Raw genomic sequence first — 24,104 nt, forward strand, 5'->3', positions numbered from 1 at the left:
TAATTTAGAGACAGAAAACCCGTTGTGATATATTCCTAATTAAAACTGCCAACGTAGTTCCAATAAACTTGTTGGGAACAAGATGATAAAATATTCATCATATGATCGACTTTTTGTTCCAAAGCATAAGTTTCAAAGTTATTAAATCGACATAAAATATTGTCTATGTGGGATTTGTTTAACCATTAGCATCAGAAGCCATTCATGTGTCTCTTTACAATGTCTGATTGCGAAAAATAAAATTGCTGATAACTTTTTTTTTTATCAATTTGATGTTGCTTTGGCTTCAATTCAAGCGCAAATCGATTTAGATGACAAAAAGGGATAAACGTAATTATGATCAGAAGAGTGTAAAAGAAAAATTGTTTCCGAAAGGGACATGTTCAGTCTCTCCGGACTGCCAATATTACATGATTCAAGTCATGGTACAATCAGAAAATCAAATAGAAAAGGATTTATTAAATGTATTTTCAGTGATTGGATCTGTTTCATAGTGTCATTTGAGGAAATTGATACGCGATTTATATTTTGTCACGAGATAATGACTATCGTTCAATGCATGGAGATTATGGGTGCTTAGGTATAAAAGGCTACCCTAAAGATAATGAATCCAAAGATCATGAAATATTTTTATGTACAGTACGCAAAAAATTAAGTTTAATTAAGTGCAATTTCAGGCGTTTATATATGTAGATATAGGTATGGAATACTTATATTTCAGGCGTTTATATTTGTAGATATAGGTATGGGATATTTGCTGTAAACGACGTTTCTGAACATATAGACGATTGTTTACAGAAACATTCTTCCATATACTATCAGATATACAAAAGAAAAAAAACCCTTACCTTTCAGATCCACCTTGACCTTCCTGTTTTGTTGTTTAGTTGGACCGCTTTCTCTTTTATTTGTATTCAGAATTTAATTAAAAAAAAACTATGACAATCAATACAGACGCATCGAAATCCAGTACCAGCGACAACGACAATCACCAAATACATAACAACAAAACAAAATACAATTATATAAAGACCTGGAGATAAGAAAAAAAACAAGACAGCAAATAAAAAACCAAAACACAATAAAAACGCCCGTAAAAACACAATAGCGAAAACAGGTGCTCTGGAAGATAAGAATATCCTGTCCCGCCAGCGACACACTCCACACTGCATGAGAGTAGAATTCGGTAATCCAAATTTGGAATTAAAGACACACAAAGTACTAACAACTGAGTAGAAAGAACATTAAAAGAGTAATCAAGGGAACCAAGGTTGTAGCGGTAATTAAAAGAATGCAATCCAGGGACAAAGACCAGACATGGAAAACAGACATACACAACAAAGAACATAAAGTAACTAAAATTATACACACAAAGTAACAAAAGTAAATGAGCAACTCGGACTCCACTAAAAACTCGGAGCAAAGACCAGGTGCGCCGGTAGGGTAATAATTGACACAAGGGAACATATTTATCAGAAATTGACATACTATATGGATGGAAGAGATTGAGTCAATAATTGAAAAAAAAAACTTTTAAAGTGATTATTTAGTACTGTGAACAATACCATATTTTAAAGGCCCATGTTTAATCAATTAGAACCTTTGCATTAGAACCATGTTTACGATTAATATGTTCGTAGCGATGTAAAATAAAATTTATCACAATACAGGTCTACATTTCTCATTTGAATAGAATATTGGCGATATGAAAGACGAAAGTGCGAAACATTAACAATTTAGCCTCATGTAAACAATCTCTTTTTCGAAATTATCATTGGTATATCCTTTTTATAATAGAAGTGACAGTACTGGAGAATTGGGACGATAATATGACACCACATACGACAAAATTTAGATCGAAGACTTCGTAGTAGTATCGTTTTTAGCATAATGGTAGTACACAACTAATGTCCAGCAATGGACAGATTTATTCAAATATGATGTTGGTGAATTCTAGTAATCATTTTCATTACCTCTGAAAAATTCTAAGCAATTTAAGGTCCTGTTGCAATTAAAGGTCTGTATTTAAAAAAAAAATCAAGATGATTTCTCCTTCCGAATATGTTGGTAGACCTTATTAAAATAATTACAAAACAAAGACAAACTATTAAGACATTGATATTCATACCATTTGAGTAACTTAAGTATGTTTTATTGACAATTTAGAACATTTCAATGGAGACATACATTGTACAATAAAGAAAAAAACAACAAATACAGTGAAACAGTAATCAAGCACACCTTTTGGACCTTAGAATTGATTCGGTGTAGACATATATTCCGTTCACCAAGGTTAAAAAATACATTTAAGTACCATTCTGTGTAAAAATCAGTCAATGGATGGCACATCATATTTTTACTGCTTATATAAGGAAAAAAGTGCGGAAAAATTTTCCCGCCATTTTTCCATAGTGCATTTCAACTAAATATGACCTATCAAAATCTTAAAAAGGCAAATTTTACAAACACTTTGATGGTTATTTCTGGAGATTATCGGGTATAAATACTTTGTTAATGCAATAAAATCTCTGTGTTTATCTTTCATGTGCCACACCTTATACACATTTTGCCCGATTTTTAGACGGTGAAGTACTTAAATCGATTTAAAGGTCTTTTAAAAAGTCACCAATTTAGACGTGTTTTATGATTATAGGGTATACAAGTCTCGTCATTTGACTACTTAGTTTCACGAAAACGGTCCTAGTCTATATATCAAACGCATGGAGATTTGTTATTTACAGGGGCGTCGAGTTCAGCATTAAAAACATTACATCCTTATCTAGTAAAAGTGCCGATACAAAATGACGAATTTCTATTTTTACAAAATAAAAGTGTTCAGAAAAATACCAAATAGATTTTTTTGCATTGTAACACAGCGTTTCAAGATCCCGGAAGTAAACAATAAAATGAAGATCTTCCTTCAGATTTCAATACGTTTTGTACCGGATTTCCTACAAGGAAAATGGAACTAGAACGAGACTGACATACCCTATTGCAGGCTCGATTAAGAAGGGTTTCACTATATCTTCAACAAATGATTGCATCTAAGGAAATAATAGATTTGAAAGATAATTAGCAATCTATTTGCAAAACATGTAAAGATACATCGATGAATTGCATTAAGTGATTACAAGTCGTTTGAATGGAGAGATCTCAAACTAACGAAAACAAAGTAAAGATTAAAATATATTACATCGTCAAACAAAGACAGTGAATGATATTGATTGTAATACCTGAATAGTTCGTATCTCCTTAATCACTCAATTAGCTCTAACAAGCAAAGACATTTGAAATACCTCCAACGTGGTGATGAAGCCTAAAACAAATTTTTAAAATGACATTTTGTTTGGATGAGGGGAAAAGGGAGTATAGAAGGTTTATAACAAACAATCCAGACTTGTTTTTATATATTTAGTATACCCTGTTTTATTTCACCAACCTGATTTGCTTATGTATTCTAATACAAATGCATGTACAAATATAATAATTGTTTGCTTGAATCATCCAATATTTTGTTCCCTGTTTAAGTAGCACTTCAGACAAGAATCATGCAAAATGTAATTTATGGTTGGGAAGTTTACATATTTTTATTTTCTGATATTTTGTTTAAAATGATATAAGAAACAAACATTAGCAAAAAATTGGCTTTTCATATAACCCTTGTTCCTACAAATATATAGAATGTACTGTTTAATTCAAAACTAAGGGAGACAACTCTGCGGATGATTCAAAATTACAATAGAAAGTGTTGAATTTTCTTCAATGCGAATTATCTCAAAAAGGAGCAGACAGATTGGAATGAATAATTATACATTTTATCATTTAGACCTATAAAGCAATTTATTCATAAAAATAGAAATGTATAGCCGTTTTTTGGGGTGTATCACATTTTACAAAAAAATGGATGACTTCCGGAAACTACTACTAAATCACACCAACTTCTTTTTGGATTTAACGTAAATGATAAATAATTTCCATGATAAAAAAAACAACAACAATCCAAAAATAACAAAAAGTTAAAAAAAAGAGTGAGAGAGAAGAAAAAAAGACAAGACAAAAAGACCCCGCTATCATTCCTAAATACTTTTGATAAGCTCGTCTGACTTTCATAAAGAGACATGGATCAGAAATGAACATATCATATATGTGAAAGCTGTGATAGTTCGAAGTAAATTTTACTCAGACAGGTAGCGTTAATATTTTGCGCTACAATTTATGGTATCTCAGTTTGCGATATCAGTCTTAGCATAGCCTTCTTGTTTCTAGAGCTTCCATTTTTCAGTTACTACTTAAGATCATGGTATGCTAAAATATTTTTCTCCAGGAATCTTGATGACTTTGCTTTAAAATGTAAAAATTAAAAAAAATAGTGCATATAAAATTTAGAAACTGTCTATGGCGAAGGAAATTCAAAAAAAAGGGTTAAAAAAATCCACCGAACAAACTGTGCTTTTCTGTCAACATATGCTATGCGTTACGTAACAATAACACTTTCTGTATTCAGATACAAGTTCGTAAGTTTGAAAAACAAACAAACTTTTATCGCCTGACAAAACCAACATAAATAAACATACTTAAGAACGTTAAAGTTTGCTGAGTGCTAATTTTATTCACATTCTATACAGTTTTTATCTCAAAAATGCAACATTTGAATTACAAACGAAGACTGGCTTTATGGTTTGTAACTGTCTCTGAATAAGAAATAAAAGTCTGATTGTTATACAAACTGCTAACTTATACAAAAATAAAAATCATCTGACATAAAAAAGGACAAATTGATAACAACGAATGTGTAGAATGATTCACATGTTATTTACCTTTTAACACAATCACTAAACATTCAGCATTGATGATTCCAAGCGAGTATATTGGTTATTTTCACGGAATATAGCTTGTCTTTCCCTACCGGTGCACCTGGTCCATGCTCCTAGTTTTTAGTGGAGTCCAAGTTGCTCATTTGCTTTTATTACATTGTATGTATTATTTTAGTTACTTTATGTTCTTTGTTGTTTACGTCGGTTTTCCATGTCTGGTCTTTGTCCCTGAATTACAATCTTTTGATTACCGCTATAACCTTGATTACTCTTTCCATGGTTGAATTTGAATATGATTATCATTTAATCAAGGAAAGACCAATTATATTCCCGGAAGTTAACTATAATACATATTGTAGCTGTAAAAGATGTCAAATCCTTTTCATTTACCATAAAATACCAACATATGCCAAGGAAAAGTTTAAAGGAGGTAGACCTAGGGTAAGGGACGCAACTCTTACAAATCATTGGAACGTTTGTATTCAGCATTTGACATCAATATCAAATAAGCATCAAAGCAACTTGGATTGATTTAATTCTATTTCAAATGAAAGCTTGATAGGCTTTGGTAATATTGAATATGATACAAATATATCACTAATTTCAAGGGTTATGTCCCTTACACCTAGGTCTACCTCCTTAAAGCACACAGACAGGAATATCAACAGTAATATAAGGTACACATGCATTCTTTCTTTGCACTATTGTACATTAGCTGCAGGTAGAAAGGCATACAAAAATACTTGTATGTACATAGTTCTAAATTGATGTTACGACAATATTGAAGGACTGATACTATTTAAATAAAAAACAAAAAACAAAACAAAACAATACAAAACAAAACAAAACAAAACAAAAAAAAAGACAATGAACAGCGCCCCACCCCCTCCTCCCCACCCCCAAATGACAAAACGTATTTCAATTCAAACAAGGTAATAAAGACAACCCTTAAATAAAATACACCCTTCCCCCCACAAAAGAAAAAAAAACTTATTTCAGTTTAAATAAGGAAAAAAACACAACCCTCAAATAAAATAAATAAAATAAACCCAGCAAAATACAATATAACGAAAACTACCTCAGCAATAGACATAAAAAATAAACAATAATTTAAAAATCTGCCTTTGATGTGTGGAAAACATTACGACTTAACCATTTCATGCTTATACCGATATAATAAAAAAAACAAAATGTTTGAAATGACAATTAGAATTAAGAAGAACAAATCTCAAGGACAATCAAAATCTGTAACCTACACAAGTTAAAAATTGAAATTTAAAACTTCACATTTATAAAAAAAACTATATTTCATATAAAATTTAAAAACATTTTATATACAATTAATGTGGTTTTACTTTAAAGTTTTATAAATTTCAGTTCTCGGGGATTTTACGTCATCACTCAAGAAAGATGAATTGCCCAATTAATGAGAATATTATCACTGTAGCCCATCCCTGTAAGATCTAATGATTTTCTTGCTTCAAATTAAATGTAAGTGTGTGTAAGAATCAGGCAAAATGGGAAAAATCAGAAACATGCATGTCAAAACCTCACCGATCCGACAATGATTTCACTCAAGAATGCTTTCTTTATTTGAAAGGACTATTATTTAACCTCTGCATTACTGGATTCACTCAGAAAATTTTCAATAGAATCTTAGAAAAATGAGGTTTTTGACAGAGTTATCTGCCCTTGCAATGTTCATTTTCAGTACATTTCAATAAACGTGTAACTCAATGTCCAGCATAATATGGAAAATCTTGTCTGTTTTCCTTGTTTCTGTTGGTACAAATAATCAAATTACACTTTCAAAATGATGGAATTTTTCATATCATGTTTCATCGACTGCCCGATTTTTACTGGGACTGACACTTAAGTCTACCTTAAATGTTCCATTTAGCCTTTTCATTTCGATATACAGTGAAACCTACCTAAATCTAATCTCTTTCTTGAATTTCATTTTGCTTTAAGACAAGTATTCGGTACTCTAAGGTGTGAAATACATTTAAAATTGACATAAAGAGGCTTTTGAAACCGATCGTTTTAATGTACCATAATATTTGTGCTGAGACGTTTTCATAATATCTTGACTTTTTATGAACAACTCGGGGAGTGTTTCTAGAAAAGCAAAGGACACTCACCCTCCCGATACACCTGGTCTATGCTCCCAGTTTTTAGTGGAGTCCGAGTTGCTCATTTGCTTTTGTTGCTTTGTGTGTATGATTTTAGTTAATTTGTGTTCTTTGCTGTGTATGTATGTTTTCCATGTCTGGTCTTTGTCCCGGGATTGCATTCTTTTGATTACAGCTATAACCTTGGTTACCTTGATTACTCTTTCAAACAACATTTTCTTACCATTATTATTTTTGTAAATCCAATGTGTACATTGACAGTAATTAATTCTCTGTTGCAGGACTATGTTACATTACTTTGGAATATTTTATTTGCACTATTGGTAATTAGGGTCAAAGGGGAATAACTCAAAACTACAAAGGGGATACGGTTCGCCCCTCCCGTAAGCATGAGATGTTCCAACAATTTCGTTCTTATTTAACAGTGATTAACTAATACATATTGAATCTTTCAGCAGGGTAAATTTAAAACAAAATTATTACAGATAGAAAACGCATGTAAAATCCGCATTCTCTGACATTAGGTGACATTATTATTTAAACATGTTATCGATTATTTCTTAGATGGCATAGTCTGAAGGGGCATGGTTGCTTTACTGGTGGTTAAGGAGGTAGACCTAAGGTAAGGGACACAACTCCTACAAATCATTGGATCGTTTGTATTAATCATTTTACCTCAATATCATGTAAGCATCAAAGTAATTTGGATTAATTTCATTCTGTTTCAAATGAAAGCTTGAAAGACTTTGGTGAAATTGAATATGATTCAAAAATAACCCTGACTTTATGAGTTATGTCCCTTACACTAGGTCTACTTCCTTAAAATGAAAACTAGAAAATTTAGTCCTAAATGATCATACATAGTGAAGCAAACAAATGAAACATGATATATTCATCTTTGTAGTAGATATGAAAAGAATACTTAATACTTGAACTCAAGCTCATTTACATTATCTAACATGAATTTGATTAAGAGTAAGACATAGAATGAAAGGTCAAATGTATTGGTTAGTTAGTTAGTTATTGACATGAGAGTACCAAATATTACATATATCTTTTCAAAAAGGCTAGAACTTCAATTCTAATTTTAATTTCAGTTTGTCAAACAAGCTACATGTATTATCATGCATGAAATATCCATCACGTATTGTGATACATGTAATGCTACAGACACTTTTACTATACAAATGAGTAAGAAATGAAGGGAAAGTTCGTCCTTTCCTAAAATAATGGTAATGATCGGAACAATCAATTTCGGTTTCATTTGATTCTAGATTGATTCGACGTCATTCATATCTGATGCTTAGGTTACATTTGTTATGATTGGGACATAACTATACAGTACGTAACGCTACTTATCAACAAAATACTTCTGACTGATGAACACAAAATTGACCAAATAAATAATTATTGAAATTGTAAGGTTACAAAACAACATATTAAGTTATAACACCACTCACAAAGATTCATCTGCATGTTCAGAATTCACATGTTGTTCAACTAAAGCAGTATGATTATTATTAAGCCATGGAGTGGTTTCTGCAATTTCGATATCATTTTCTGTCACAATGTTGGTGGATTTCCCTTCAAAGTCACACGTCGTAGTTTGTGTAATAGGCGATCGACGGAACTTTGCCATTGGCGATGCCAAAGAAGTGTCCTCCTCGTTTGGTCGAATTTTATCGCCTCTACCGGCAACTCCATTCGATTCAGAGTTTCTATGATCTTTCCAGGATTTAGTCCTAGACGTAAACGTCGAGCGCCATCTTGAACTACCCGACCTACTAAGAGTATATCTCCTCCAAGCTTTTTTGAACTCATTTTGCACCTACAAGAAATAAATATATTAACGATGTGTGGCGTGCATGTTTGTCTACCCCAGGACTTGACTTTTTACATGCTCCCAGTTTTAAGTCCGAGTCCGAGTTGCTCATTTCTTTTTGTTACTTTGTATGCATGATTTTAGTTACTTTGTGTTCTATGTTGTGTATGTCTTTTCCATGTCTTGTCTTTGTCCTTGGATTACATTCTTTTGATTAAAGCTATAACCTAGGTTCCCTTGAATACCCTTTTGCAAAGGGCATAACCTAGATAAACTCAATAATCCGGCGAAAGCAAAGAGTTTTTTTTAGCATACATGAACGATCGATTTCATTATCTTTCGGACTTTTTCTCTTTACGTCTTAATCCGAATATTATCTTAACGATTTTATAACGTGACCATGTCGTTGTTTTGTTGTTTTTCTCTTATGTCTTAATTCTGATTTTACAACCAACAAAGGAAAAACTAGTGTGATGTTTTATTTTAATATCGGTGCATATGGTCCATACTTCTAGATTGTAGGGTATGGGATTCTCATCAATTCCATAGTTTCTGTGTGTCTTCAAATAAAATTCGCAATAAATCCTGGATTTTCATATTCATATTTGCTAAATATGTTTACTTTATGAAAGCATCTCACCTCAGAATTGAAGAAACAAAACAGTAAAGATAGGAAGAAACCCTGCAAAATAAAACCGAAATCAGCAATGCTAGTATGTTAATTGACATTGATGTTTGTATATTTGAAATTATCGGACAATTTATAAAACTTGAATTTACGATCAAAACCGGAAAGTTGGAAGCAAACGCAACGGCCATGGGTACATACATTATCAAAGGAAATAATGGGTTAACGTAGGTATTATAGCGCACTAAACCTGTTAAAATTACGGTTACCTCTTTCCAGTATATTTCAATACAAATAGGCAGCATAATATTTTCACCAGGCATTTTAGATAAAATAAGTCAAAACGACGCCCCAGCATATGAAACTAGACCCTTTTTCTGTTATACTTCGGATATTTGGCTCGCCAGTAACAAATAGTATCTCTTGCTATGTTCAGGGCATTTTCTTCCTCTCCCATTTTGGCGTTGGTTTGCACGGTTTTATACATGTACGTCATTATGTTGTTCCACTTTAAGAGGTCCTATTGTTTACAACTCCTTTCTTATACAAATAATTAAGAGGCTTTAAAAATCAGGAAGATCCTATGGTATGGTTGGCATATTATTTGGTATTATTTGTTCCAATGTTTACATCATATGTATGTAAAATAGTAAAATAAAATAAAGCGGCAATGGATAGCTTGGAAAGAAATCATAAAGTTCCCTAATAACGTTTTGCACAAATATAAAGTTATTTCCTTTTTAAATGAATTTCAATGTTTTCAATGTATTTTTGTCTTAAACCGTTGGAGTGATTAAAAAACCAGCATTCAACTCCGAAAAAGGTAGTATTTGTGATATGAAATTAAAGATTATTTCAAAACAAAATTGGTCATGTGCAACCCCCTGCCTCGTGTTTTATCGACACCCTCTATATTAAATATCTCTATTATTATATTTAATCCCAACATTTCTTCTCTTTAGCAACTCTGTAATTGCACAACTACTATACAGTTAATTATCTGTCAACCCCTTTATAAACAATTAGAAATGTATTAGACCTCCATATTTTACATACCTGGAACGAGTTGAAGAACATTTCTAGGTAAATGTAAATAAGCATACTATGAGACTTGTTGTTGTCCACAATGTTAACAAAGATAATCCCAAACACCAGGTAATATACACCAAACAGTGGGATAAGTACTAAAGTTGACTTGGCAAGTCGCCTACAACCAAAGCGTCAGTATTATATGTGTTTTATTTATACAGATTCTGTCAAAGATAAAGCTATTTCAACACACAACGAAAAAAAAACCAATAAAATCAAATCCTGGATTTGCCTAAAAAATCTGTTTCACTGTATGAAATTGTGTTTTGCAGGTTTATTTTTTGTCGGTCTTCTTTCGTTTAAAAGAAAGTAATGGAGAATCATACTCCTTCGAGAAAATATACATTCAAAATATTATTCCTGAATCAAAACGGGGTTTTATCAAAAGCACATTTTACCTTTAATTTTAAGCAGTCAAAATACCTTAATACTACACAACTATTCAAGTAAGACAACTCAGTATGATAAATTTGAGATACTATTTGATATTCATTTTTATTGATCCATACTTTCGATTTAATATACAGATATTGTCATATGTAACTATTGTTAACAAAATATTATGTTCCTGTTTGTTTAAAGTTTAAGGAGATAGACCTAGGGTAAGGGACACAACTCTTACAAATCATTGGAACGTTTGTAATTAGCATTTTCACCAATCTTATATAAGCATCTACTTAACTTGGATTGATTTTATTCTTCAAACAATAGCTTGAGAGGCTTTGGTGAAATTGGATATAATACAAACATATCACCGATATTTCCCTTACCTTAGGTCTACCCCCTTAATTTAAAAGCAAAAATAAAATATTTGAATGTACATAACAAATGCTATTTCTCCTGTATATTAGTAAATTCCCATTCCACCATATTCTATAACACAGACAGGGCCCGGTGTCATAAAAGTCTCTTAGAATATCCTCGTGACCATCCTCTGCTGATGTATTAAACCAATCAACAGAGTTGAATTCGAAAATTTGAGAAATTTATTTGGATGAAGGAAAACCTAAATTTGAGATTTTTGTTCAACCGAGTCCAGGACTAAACATTTTCCGATTATTTTCATACTACGAACGTTTGCAATAATACTATAGCTCCATAACTATCTGATTATTTTGAATAGTCCCGTTCGTACTAATTTTTTGGAGCATGCTAAGTTAGTAAAATCAACTCAATTTTTACCGGAAAGTACGAGCAGGGCTTGCTCAGAATACAAGCAGAATTAGCATGACGAGGAACAAAAATGTGACAGTAGTACAAAACATAGTTTTTCTATTTCTCAATTCATTTTAAATCAAAATTAAATTTTAAGATCAAAAAATTAAAAGAAATGCAATAATAATGATGCGATTTGGGTTATTTCAGATCATTTGAGAAATTGTTACAATTTTGTTTGATTAATGTGATTGAAAGTCGATAAAATTTGACATATTTTATTAAGAAGTAGACCTAGGGTAAAGGACACAACTCTTAAAAATCCATCTTATGTAAGCATCTAATTACCTTGGATTGATTTTATTCTGCTTCAAACAAAAGCTTGAGAGGCTTTGGTGAAATTGAATATGATACAAACGTATCACTTAATTCAAGAGTTATGTCCCTTACCCTAGGTCTACCTCCATAAGCATCAAATAAACATAACTGCAAATGACACCATACATTTAACCTCAATATGCCTTCAATTAAACATTTTCAGTAAACCAAGGCACATTGAACTATGTTCATAGAAATTAAAGTACCAGTCCATATAAAATTCAGACACTGCGTAATGTATGGATGATTAATTGTGTAGAAAAACCCACCGAACAAACGATGCTTTTTTGTCTATATATGCTATATTCTTATTTTACAATAGTCATTCTGTAATTAGATCTGTACTTATGAGTAAATTCCACTTTAACTTCCTACTAAAATCAACCAAATCAAGAGCAATAACTCTTGCAAAGTGCTACTTTTACGTACAACCTTTATAACTTTTATCTCAAAAGCGTAACGCCCAAATGAAAAACTAAGACTAAAACTAAACTATGTTATGTGGTTGGTAACTGATTCTTAATAAGAAATAAAAGTAAATTTGGTGGGCTTTTGACATACATGAATAACCTCCTGTCTGATTTTTATTATGACTGACACTTAAATATCACTAACAAATTCTAATTATATCGTCCTGAAATTGTGACATTGAAAGCATGGACAAGCACTGAGTTGTAACAAAAAGATATTGCAGAACAACTAACATTGCAACAAAAACATGTAACCATGTAAAAAATAAATTTAGTGTAAGTCGACATCGTCAGATTTTCCATGCTTATATGTGTTGTTCTAAATCTAAGTTACAAATTTACTTTACTATTGTTTAGTTGTATGGTTTAACAAATAATGTTATGTTCAATCAAAATATCAACGTTTGATTTAACATTTAATAATCCGACACCATGCAAATGAATAAGCTACGCTCTTACAAATACTGCTAAAAAGAAACAATAAAAAAAAATAAGTTCAACAAATATATCGAGTCCCTTTTTTTAGTTATTGCTAGTTCAGTTTTATTCTTAAACAGTTAGCTGTAAAACATTTTCTTGAATTAATTGTTTACTCCAGATCTTACTTTTCCTTCGTTTGAAGAAAAGAAAAATATAGTTTTTTGGCGATATTTACAAACGATAGGAGTTGCGCATCTTAGGTTAATACTACTAAAGTTTTGTATTTATCCAGGCTTTAGCTTTGAAATTTAATGAATACAATAAGAAAAAAGGTACAGTTAAAAGTTAAAGTTACACGCAAACGACGTTTCATTGTGTTCTCTTAGTTTCTGTTCAAGTAGCACTCAAGCTAAGAATCATGCAAAATGTGATCCATGGGTGAAATGTTGTTTATATTGCCATGGTAAACAAAAATTAACATTCGGTTTTTCATATAAACCGTGTTCTCAGGAGATAAAATTATATATAATGCACTGTAGATTTCCAAATTAAGGGAGATAACACTGTAAAACTGTAAATGACACTAGAACACAATGAAATATATTGGATTTTCAAGTGGATTATCTCCTAAGAGCAGACATATTGCAATGATAAATTACACATTTCATAATTTAGACCAATAAAACAACTTAATTTCAAAAATAAAATATGTAGTCTGTTTTGGGATGTAACACACTATTCAGATTTTGCACGATTCTTACAAAGACAGCTACTTAGATATATAGCAAATTTCTTATAGTTTTAATGATATATGTTGTTCTCTGCATACGTATTGATATGCATTTTATCTTATATAGAAGTGGTTTCTTTCACTTAAACATGACGATTTCTTCGATACTTCATTCTGGTATATCAATTTCAATTCATTTAAACTTGGTTCTATAATCAAATTGATGACCACTTTTTTATATCATATAGTTTATCTTTCCTCGTTTTTCTACCCCGGACTTGACTTTTTATCAGCAACTCGGCGGGTGTTTCTAGAAAAGCAGAGGACGCTTACCCTACCGGTGCACTTGGTCCATGCTCCCAGTTTTGGTGGAGTCCGAGTTGCTCATTTACTTTTGTTACTTTGTGTGTATGATTTTAGTTACTTTATGTTCTTTGTTGTGTGTGTCTGTTTTCCATGTCTGGTCTTTGTCCCTGGATTATATTCTTTTGATTACCGCTATAACCTTGGTTCCCTTGATTACTCTTTGACATGTAAAAAGGTTACTAACAAACATATATGTCCGAAAAAAGCAATTTAAACAAACAAACAAACAAATAAATAAATAAATAAATAAAATAAAAAAATAAATAAAATTAAGATAAGAAGCAATGCAACAACAGACTTACCTATACCTGAATTTTTTGGTTTCAGGACAAGGCGAGGCGTTCAACTTGGTAAAAAGCACCCTAACTATATTGATGAATATGATGAAATTTATCTGAAATAAATCAATTGAGTGTTACCTTTATTACATACTGACAACTTTACTACAGTCAACATTACCAAGGTGAACTTAACCGAAAACCATATCAAAAAGTAAAGAAAACAAAACGAACCTGTTACATGTATATGGTCAAACGTATAAAAGTACATTTTACCACAATATATATATATATATATATATGTGTGTGTGTGTGTGTGGTGTGCGTATACGCAAAAAGTATAAATGTACTCACTGGTTTTAAAGCCAATTACCCATATTTTAAAATGTTTTTATTGAATATTACATCCCAAAATCTGTATCACATGCCCATTCAATCCGAGACTTCTTCATTACCCAATTGGACACTGGATACAAGTTTACCCAGTAAATTAAGTACACTGTATATTCATTTTTTATGAAAATGCGATATATTTTATAGACAGCAGTATTGATTTGTCGTAACAGCCTACTACTCACAACAATTGTTATAAGAATTGGTCCATGAATGATCCATTCGACCCAGCGTATATCATCGTCATATGTTGTCCAACAGCTAGAAAAAGATAGAGAAACTTCGAAAGGATTTGAATCCAATAAAATGATTCTCATTAAGTTTGATTGTTTTGCGGATTTTTGGTATTTTCTCACTTTGGTACATGAATGTCAAAAGCTTATGCGACAATATTGGGTAATACTGTTCTTGAGATACGTTCTGAATCCATGACAGATTTGTAATTTTTTTTTTTTGAGTTGTAACACATTCTTTTAATTCATTGAATGTGAGATGAACAATAAATATTCAAAACGTTAAAAGTCTAAAAAAAAAAAAAAAACAAAAAACAAACGGAATCGGGGAAAAACCGAAAATAAGCAGAACCTATATTTCAAATTCAAATAAGAATTAAGTAGTTGTCTTTGTAAGAATCATGCAAATTCTGTAAAATGTCATACACCTTAAAAAAAGGCTGCATATTTTTATTTTTGATATGAAGTTGATTTATGGGTCTATATTATGAAATGTGTAATTATTCATTCACTTCTGCCTGCTCTTAGGATATAACCAACATTGAAAATCTCATAGATTCTATTGTATTTGAGTGTCATTTACAAAGTTATCTCCCTTAATTTTGAAATCTATAGTGCATTCTGTATAATTTATATCTCTTAAGAGCATGGTTTATATGAAAAACCGAATATTAATTTCTGTTTACTATGACATTTCAAACAAAATATCAAAATGAAAATATGTAGGCTTTTCACCCATGAATCACATTTTGCATGATTCTTAGCTAGAGTACTACTTAATGGCTTTGCAAAACATTTCTGTGGTATACATGTAGAATGAGAGCAGCTTGTTTCGCTTATTTCTTAACTTCATGACCAAAATATTTACGTATAAAATTCAAGATCTGCAAACTTTTATTCACAAGCATTTTTACGGTATCCATGTTTTGGAAGCAAGAATAAAAAATGAATTAAATAAAAATAATAATAATGATAATAAAAATATAAAAAAATAAATACATAAATAAATATAAAAAAGCAAACAAAGATTATCGTGTAAAAATCTTTTTTATTCGTTAAATCATGTTTGCAAAAGTATGAAAGTTGAACAGCGCAAAAACTTAATGGAATCTTGAAACGCCAAAATAAACTAGTTGACAGTAGATAAGACAGAAAATATGTAAAATAACAGCAATATTTTGTGTTTATTTTTCTCTTAGTCTCACTTACTATCTGTTTGCAACGGTTGATCTGGTGGCCACCCATGGTATCATAAAACTCAAGGGCAACGCTAAAAATGAAATTGAAAAAACGATTATATAACGTGAAATATGAAACAATGTATTTTTTACATTCTAAAAAGCTGTTACTTATCACTCTACTGCGATGAAAAGAGAACAAGAATAGATAAATATGTCATCATGTATCAGCTGTTCAGCTTTAATTGACTTTTAAATAACTTTAGATTTTCTGATAATGTATTAATATTTTCAAACCATTGTGTTACATATCCATGTTGCTCCTATATATATATATATATATATATATATGTCGGCTAAAAGCTCTATAGAGCTCATGTTTTATGTTATACTGAAACCCGAGAAAATCTTAGTCTTAGTCTTAGAAAATGGTATACGTACTCCAACCTAGTAACATGTACACATGTAGATGCTTCTTTTCAGTAAAGACAGCTACCGATATTAGTGCTTGTAGATATAGAGCTTCAACGCAGATCCAAGCATAACTAGCGGCTATACTATAGTTAACAATAGTCATAAAAAGACGACATTCCCAATGCTGTAAAAAAAAAAAGAAACATCAAGTATATATAAAGAATTTGTACATCAACATAATATTTGTACTTGATTTCTTTTTTTAAAAACTCGATAATATACATAGAACCAGTTAATATTATTATTAAAGGATATGTGACCACCATTTAACAGAAAATGATCATGAAAACATCTACTTTGAATTTTCGGACAACTGGGAGCATGGACCAGGTGGACCGATAGGGTAAGCGTCCTCTGCTTTTCTAGAATCACCCACCGAGTTGCTCATAAAAAGTCAAGTCCGGAGTAGACGAAAGAGGAAAGGTTTATTTTGTATGCTATTTAAAACAAAATTCACAGATCGTTTCAAATTAAGTGTAAAATTAGTCGTAAGTTATGATGTCATAATAGAGTTAAGTATTGTGACGTCACAACTTACGACTAATTTTACTCTTACGATTTTTGTGTGAAAAGGGCGACTGGTTGATGACACTGCATACCTTTATATTAATTTGTTACATGTACAATCATGATCGTTCGATACATGATTGATTGTTGGGGTTTAACGCCCGAGCAGCAACATTTCAGCTATATTCAGGCGATCGTTCGATACAATATTTAATTTGTTATAACAATATTTAATTTTTAATAAAACCAATTAATGAATTTGATGATGTGTATTTAATAAATCAACCGATTAAACAACGACAACTCCGAACAATAAATGCACCTTAAAAACATCCGTACATGTACACTGATCATCTAATGAATATTTCTTACCGATCCTTCCTCGATGAAGAAAATTTCACCCTTATCATTGAAATCCACATCTTGGGTAAATCCAACGCCCTCTATAAACAACCCATATTTGATAAAGGATAACAAAGCCCTCAGTATGAATGACAGGAATAAATTAAGGTGTATTGTATTTCTAGGACAATGAAGTTTTCTGGAAGATAACAATGTATATTAGTTTCAAATTAGTAATTTAAATCGAATGAAATCTTTCGATATAAATTATCAGTCTAAATGTTAAATTTGATATTGTTTATTTGAATACAGCAAATTAGCAAATATTGTCCGTGGATTTTGTATTTTGTACTTTTGATCATGTTGATATTGGAAATTCAGTGTAAAAACAAATGGTGCATTGTATCGTTGCATGCAGATATGTAGTTAGTCACTGGCATATATGTTGATTAAATGGACAAGAATTATCTACAGTGCATCCGAGATTTTTCTCCTGTGTTACGAGAAAAACTGAGTATGTCAGATTGTGAATGTACAATTTGGAATAAAACTTACTTGAAATACAACATTATAAGCACAGCCACTACAAGTGAGGCCAATGACAGTCCATAACCCGTGTGTACCATGATAGTCAAATTGTCCATGTGATCCTGAAAAATATGTTTGGTAACAATTGTGTTATTTAATGATAAATCTAAAGCAATTATCAAAAGAAAATAATATAATGTAGTGAAAATCACCTAAACTGAATCATTGCTCAACTGGAAACCTTTGTTAACCAGACACCATCTGAAAGCCCTTAATGACAGTTTCAATGCGTTTAAAACCGAATAAAGTCCTATAAGAAACACGCAAATAAGGAAATTTACAGTAGATATAGTAGACAGTGCCAGAAATAATTCTGATTCTATCCATTCTATCCGAAACGAATACTTTCCTTAATTTTATGAGCAACTCGGCGGGTAGAAATGAAGATGACGCGTAACTAACCAGTTCATTTAATCCAATGCTTTCATTTTCTAGTGGAGTCAAGGTTGCTCGTTCACTTTCGTCTCTCTGTGCGTGATATCGTAGTTATTTTATGTTTTTTTTTTTGTTTGTGTCTTTTTACCTTGTGTAGTCTTTATCCTTAGAGTATGTTTTGTTGATTTCCGCTCGAATCTTGGTTCTCTTGTAACTTTTATCTTCACAAACAAGACTTTAGTTACCAACGTTACATGACCAGTAACGTTACATAATTAATTGTATTAGGTACATTGATATTAGAAATATTTCTTTCTGACCTACATTTTTACTCAACTCTTCACGAAACAAGATACTTATCATCAAAAGTACCTTAATGATGTTAGGTACATTGGCGTTAGCAGGATTTCTGTCTGAACCATTCATAACACAGTTAGTATAATCAGACCAGCTCTTGTTGGTGTCCTCTTTGACAAACCATGTTCCGTCAGCATTACATCTTCTCGTCACATTCTCTAAAATATAAATTAGATAATATGTTATTGTACGGTCGTTTCTTAAAATCAGGCAAGTCCCATAACAGCAGTGAATTAAGGAGGTAGACCTATGATAAGGGATATAACTCTTAAAATCAGTGATATGTTTGTATGATATTCAATTTCACCTGGGCCTCTAAAGCTTTCTTTTGAAGCAGAATAAAATCAATCCAAGTTAAATAGATGTTTTTATAATATTGATGTAAAATGCTGAATACATATGATCCAATGATTTTTAAGAGTTGTGGCCCTTATCCTAGGTCTACCTCGTTAATTAAAAAATCTAAGCCTTTTTTGTCCCGAATACATCACGCTTATTGTTCCGTAAAAAAAAATATGATTCAGGTTTTTAAAAATAATTGAGTCAAAAGAGATGTTTATATACAAGTATTAATATTCTTATAAACTTTCGACAATGATTGTAAGAGTTGTCTTCCTTTAGGGAGTGCACAATTTGTATCTCCTATGAGAAAATTGATTTCTAACACGAACAGTTTTATGTTCTTATCTATGTGCTTATCTCAACCCAAAACTGAATTAAAATATGCTTTTTTTTTTTTTTTTTTTTTTTTTTTTTTTTTTGACAACCCCCTGCATGGTTCTGATACACATCCATACTTACAGATAATTCAATTATTGATTAAACTGTTTAAATTATGCTTGAACAAGTTTTACTAAATATAATTAGAAAAAGTACTAATACACTGTCTATTCGAATTCTAGGCACATTTATTAAATCGTGTCAGTTCGTAGAAAACTGTGATACAATGTATTAGACAATTTTTACTAAAATAAAATTTCTGCTGAAACTTTATTACAAAAGTCATCCATACACTGAATATTCGTATAAACCATTTTCACATTGATAACAAATCTTAACGTGTCGAAATTCTTATTATTCTTATCTACAAGATTGTAACCTATGACCTTGAACCACAGAGTGTCTGATTTTTGTCTGACCAGAAGTGATGTGCTGACATTAACATGGTAAAAACGGAACTTTAACAAATTGAACGACTTGACCAGGAGACAAATCCTACCATTTCTACTACATATGGGACGTGTTCCATATTTTGATAAGTAACACATTTATCAACAGTCCTCTCTAGCTTAATTTCTACCTTCTTTCAAACATAAAATTTTCACGGCCTTTTCATATTCGCTATTTAAGATATGTAATGCTTAAAAAGATGTTGGTGAATATTTTTTGAAAAAAAAAAAAAAAAAACAAAAACATTATTGTTTAATTTGGAGAAAGATCGCGAAATTAAAGCTGCAATAAGAAAGATTGATCGCTGTGAAAGACGGTGTGAAAAATTTCCCAGTTTACAGTTTATATTTATTTTGAATTTTTGTCAATTAGAAAAACAATGTCTTACAAAGATTCTTCTGTATACAAGAAGAACCGTTTAATTGTGCTAATATGAAAGAAACTGTTATATTAAATTCATTAAGACTACCGATTCGTAAAACAGTTTTAAAATAAATTTATATGGAAGCAAAGCCATCATTTTTATGTGTAGAACTTAGATTATTTTTTCAAAAAATGCTTATAAGACGTAATTGATTTTTTTTTCAAAATGTAGTCAACGTCATAGCGGGGAGATCTTGTTGACAAAAATTAAGATTCACGTTATTCAATAAGTAACAAAGGGCAGTTTAACAGAAAGTTGTCAGTTAAGATCGAGTATAAACGTCAAATTACCATTATCCGTGGTACGACGTCATTACTTTGTCCGTTTTACACTACAGACTTTTTGAAATCGAGCCCGTAGTCAATACAAAACTTCATGAGGACTAGTTCTTCCTAGATCCATATTGCCATATGAACGAAAACCTAACTCAAACCTGGATCGAACTTATTAAGGATTTTAAACGCTTTACTTTAGAAAAGAAATTATATTTGATTGCAATATCGCTCGTATTCAAAACTGTTGCATTCCTCATATCATATATATTTTAGACTTTGTACATATATACTGGTACACAATGTAATTCAATTTAAGTAGCTGTCTTCGTAAGAATCATGCAAAATCTGAAGAATGTGGTACACCCCAAAAAGGCTACATATTTTTATTTTTATAATTAAGTTGTTTTATGGGTCTACATTGTGAGATGTGTAATTATCCATTCATATCTGCCGGCTCTTAGGAGATAATCAACATTGAAAATCCAGTAGATTTTATTGTATTTGAATGTCATTTACAGAGTTGTCTCCCTTAATTTTGAAATCTACAGTGAATTCTATATAATTTTTATCTCCTATGAACATGGGTTATATGAAAAACCATATGTTGCTTTCTGTTAACTATGACATTTTAAACAAAATATCAAAAATAAAAATACGTAGGCTTCCCGACCATGAATCATATTTTGCATAATTCTTATGTGGAGTGCTACGTAACACGATAGTTGTTATGTTTATAATGATAATACTTAAACAACTTTATTGTTACATATACGGTTTATAAAGGCACATCTACAGAAGATATTTGATAGGACATTTTTTGTTTTAATAAGTAATACATGAAATACGGAAATTGTTTATAAAATATTCATAGAATACAAGAAAATGATTTTACTTTTCAGAGTTTTTAATTTCAAGATGTATGCGTATGTGGAATAAACCTCCATAGGTCGGCTCAAACAATTATCTTAACAGAACAACAGTATGACCTACTCATGTTAACAGACACACTAACTCGTCGGTCATACCAGTTAAAAATTACCAATACAAAAATCATCTTGGGTGTCTTTGAAAAAGACCATCAGAAGATTGTAATACGGACTTGATAATAATAGAATAGCTGTATAATTAATAGACTTATAACAGATGGGTGTCATTTGAACTGGTCCATTAGTAGAGATTTGAGAAATTAATTTCTTTCATGTCTGCTTTTTCCACCTACATCCTGCGATGAGAGAAAAAAAAATAGGCCTGTATTAATGGAGAAACGAGACAGATTGTACAATTATTTCATGACAAATTATTCATACAGACTATTGTGTACAATTAGGTTCAGACTATGTTTAAAGTGCTGCAATCTTTCAAAATGAGGCAAATTTGAAGAAAAATAATAAATCATGATATTTTCATAAAAAAAAAAAAAAAAAAAAAAAAAAAAAAAATTTGACCCAATTGAAGATGCTTCGACAGTTGGTTCGTCTTAGAAGTGTCAGAGGTTGTAGAAAAGCAGGTACAAAATTACAATATAAAGATTAGGGAAAAGTGAGTAAATTCCCTTTGATGATGGAATGTATTTTCCTTTAATTTGTATCTCGAATTATTTATCCTTAAAAACGAAATGCATGTTATTTCTGCATTTCAGATATCATATTGAATATGATTTTATGGAAAGACTTGTATTGTTTTTTTTTTCACCATGATTCAAAATGCCTGATTCTTACAGAGAAAAGTACTTAATTGGCAATTTTGCAACGTCTGTTATAGCTTATATTCATGTCTATATCAAACTAATCCTTCGACTAATGTCAATAGCATGCTGTTTGTTGTCGTTGTTTCGATATACCATAATGGCATTAAAAAAATTGCCTGCTTACTTATCATTAGTTACAAAATCTATTATTCAAATAGTTTCGAAGAAGAGATACTGGCTTCCGTGCATTGTATGAGACCATCCCCACTAGACAAATTACGTAATTACTCCTTATGTTGAAATTCATATTATAATACAAAATGTCAAATGTTGTCTCGACAGTCTTGATTATCACAACTGTTTGAATAAAGTCCCAGTGCATTGTTTAGTTCTACCGGAAATAACTCAATAAAAGACAAAATGATTGAAACTATTATTTACGTAAGAAGTCTACGTTGAATCAAAACCTCCTAGGATACTCAATAACTTAAAACAATATTTGGAAATAATATAAATTATACCTTTACTCCGGAAAATGTTTTGCATGAGTTGGGTTTCTGTATGATTAGTTGTATACGCACGGACAAATATGTCCTTGAATATCCATTTCAAAATACCTTATACAAGACAAGAAAAAGATAAAAATATTTAATCACATTTTCAAAAACCGGAACAAAACATCGGCTTGATAGCACGATTTACCGATGTTACACTGTTATGTATGTCGTAGCATAGTACAATACAAATAAGTCCCTTTAGTTACAACAATAATTCTTAAGTAGTGATTGGAATTCTCGTACAGATTTTTGTTTCCAATAATAACAATAATAATGTCAATAATTCGTAACTCGCCGATTGTCAAAGTGACCTTGAATGAATTTTCACAGTACTTTGTGATGTGCTCAGACAAACCATCCTTTTTGTCTTATTCGCCTAATGTTCTATCTAATGTTGTGTCATGTTTATCTCAATGCTATCCCTTATCGTAGCTAAACTAGTTATGTCAATTCGAGTTTAGGGTTTACACACTAAAACTTGACTCTCAGGCATTTATGCACTTTTGATTCTATGTCAATTAGTAAACGCTGTTTGTCCACATTTTTGCCTACGAATTATAGAAAATACCATTAACAAACTCTCAATTACAACACAAACGCATTACTGTAAAATGAAGGACAATAACGAAATTACCGAACTGATAAACTCTAAATGATATTCAAAAGGAAGAGTCAAAACAAAAAGTTCATTTAACGCATTGCCATATAGAAGGTAAAATCAGAAATTTGGAAATCGCCGCAATTATACAAGCAACGAACATCACTTTTTGTGCCTAACTTGATCACGTGTAATGTAACGAGTTTAACAATGATAAAAACACTATCAAGAAGAGATCAGTTTATCATTTATTTCTTTAATAATCGATTTACTGATGAATAAGGTATACGTTTTTTTCTACAGAATATAACGAAATAGTCCATAAAATAAAAACGAAAGTTGTCTCACAGCCTATTAAGTCGGAGGAACATTAATGTTAGAATCATATGACTGCATTTAAAGTGAATACAATTGCTTTTTAAATACAAAAATACCAATCATTTTCGATATGCTGCACACGAGTTCCAATGAGTATAACCTCTGAACAAATGTCGAAATAGTTACATTAAAGGATCATTAAAAGATTTCTTTTAATTATCCTTTAATAAAGACATGTCCGTAATAAACGCTGAGCCGATAATGTTCTTAAACGTATTGATTCAACAATACCGACCAGTCCAAGCTAAACGAAATTGTTCAAATAACCAACGATTGATACAACATC

At 31.1% G+C, this 24,104-nt stretch overlaps 1 protein-coding gene across 3 annotated transcripts in view; it reads right to left on the bottom strand.

Moving 5' to 3' along the window:
• Positions 1–2,115: 2,115 nt before the first annotated feature.
• The window catches only part of LOC148603060 (secretin receptor-like), a 135,801-nt gene continuing 113,812 nt past the window's right edge, over positions 2,116–24,104 (bottom strand). For 2 of the 3 annotated variants that reach the window (XM_088551772.1, XM_088551773.1), the window contains 10 exons: positions 18,745–18,887; positions 17,965–18,059; positions 17,440–17,608; positions 16,528–16,684; positions 16,118–16,178; positions 14,861–14,936; positions 14,307–14,398; positions 10,453–10,603; positions 9,409–9,450; positions 2,116–8,774 (listed from right to left, as the gene is read on the bottom strand). In XM_088551772.1, the coding sequence (XP_088407898.1) occupies positions 8,403–8,774; positions 9,409–9,450; positions 10,453–10,603; positions 14,307–14,398; positions 14,861–14,936; positions 16,118–16,178; positions 16,528–16,684; positions 17,440–17,608; positions 17,965–18,059; positions 18,745–18,887 (1,358 nt within the window). In that variant the 3' untranslated portion in view covers positions 2,116–8,402. The remainder of the gene's footprint in view (positions 8,775–9,408; positions 9,451–10,452; positions 10,604–14,306; positions 14,399–14,860; positions 14,937–16,117; positions 16,179–16,527; positions 16,685–17,439; positions 17,609–17,964; positions 18,060–18,744; positions 18,888–24,104) is intronic. The other variant, XM_088551774.1, reaches the window with a different exon arrangement.

Source organism: Perna viridis, chromosome 11 (genome assembly GCF_037379345.1).
Source record: "Perna viridis isolate PV_CMFRI_1.1 ecotype Kerala chromosome 11, ASM3737934v1, whole genome shotgun sequence".
Lineage (NCBI taxonomy): Eukaryota > Metazoa > Mollusca > Bivalvia > Mytilida > Mytilidae > Perna > Perna viridis.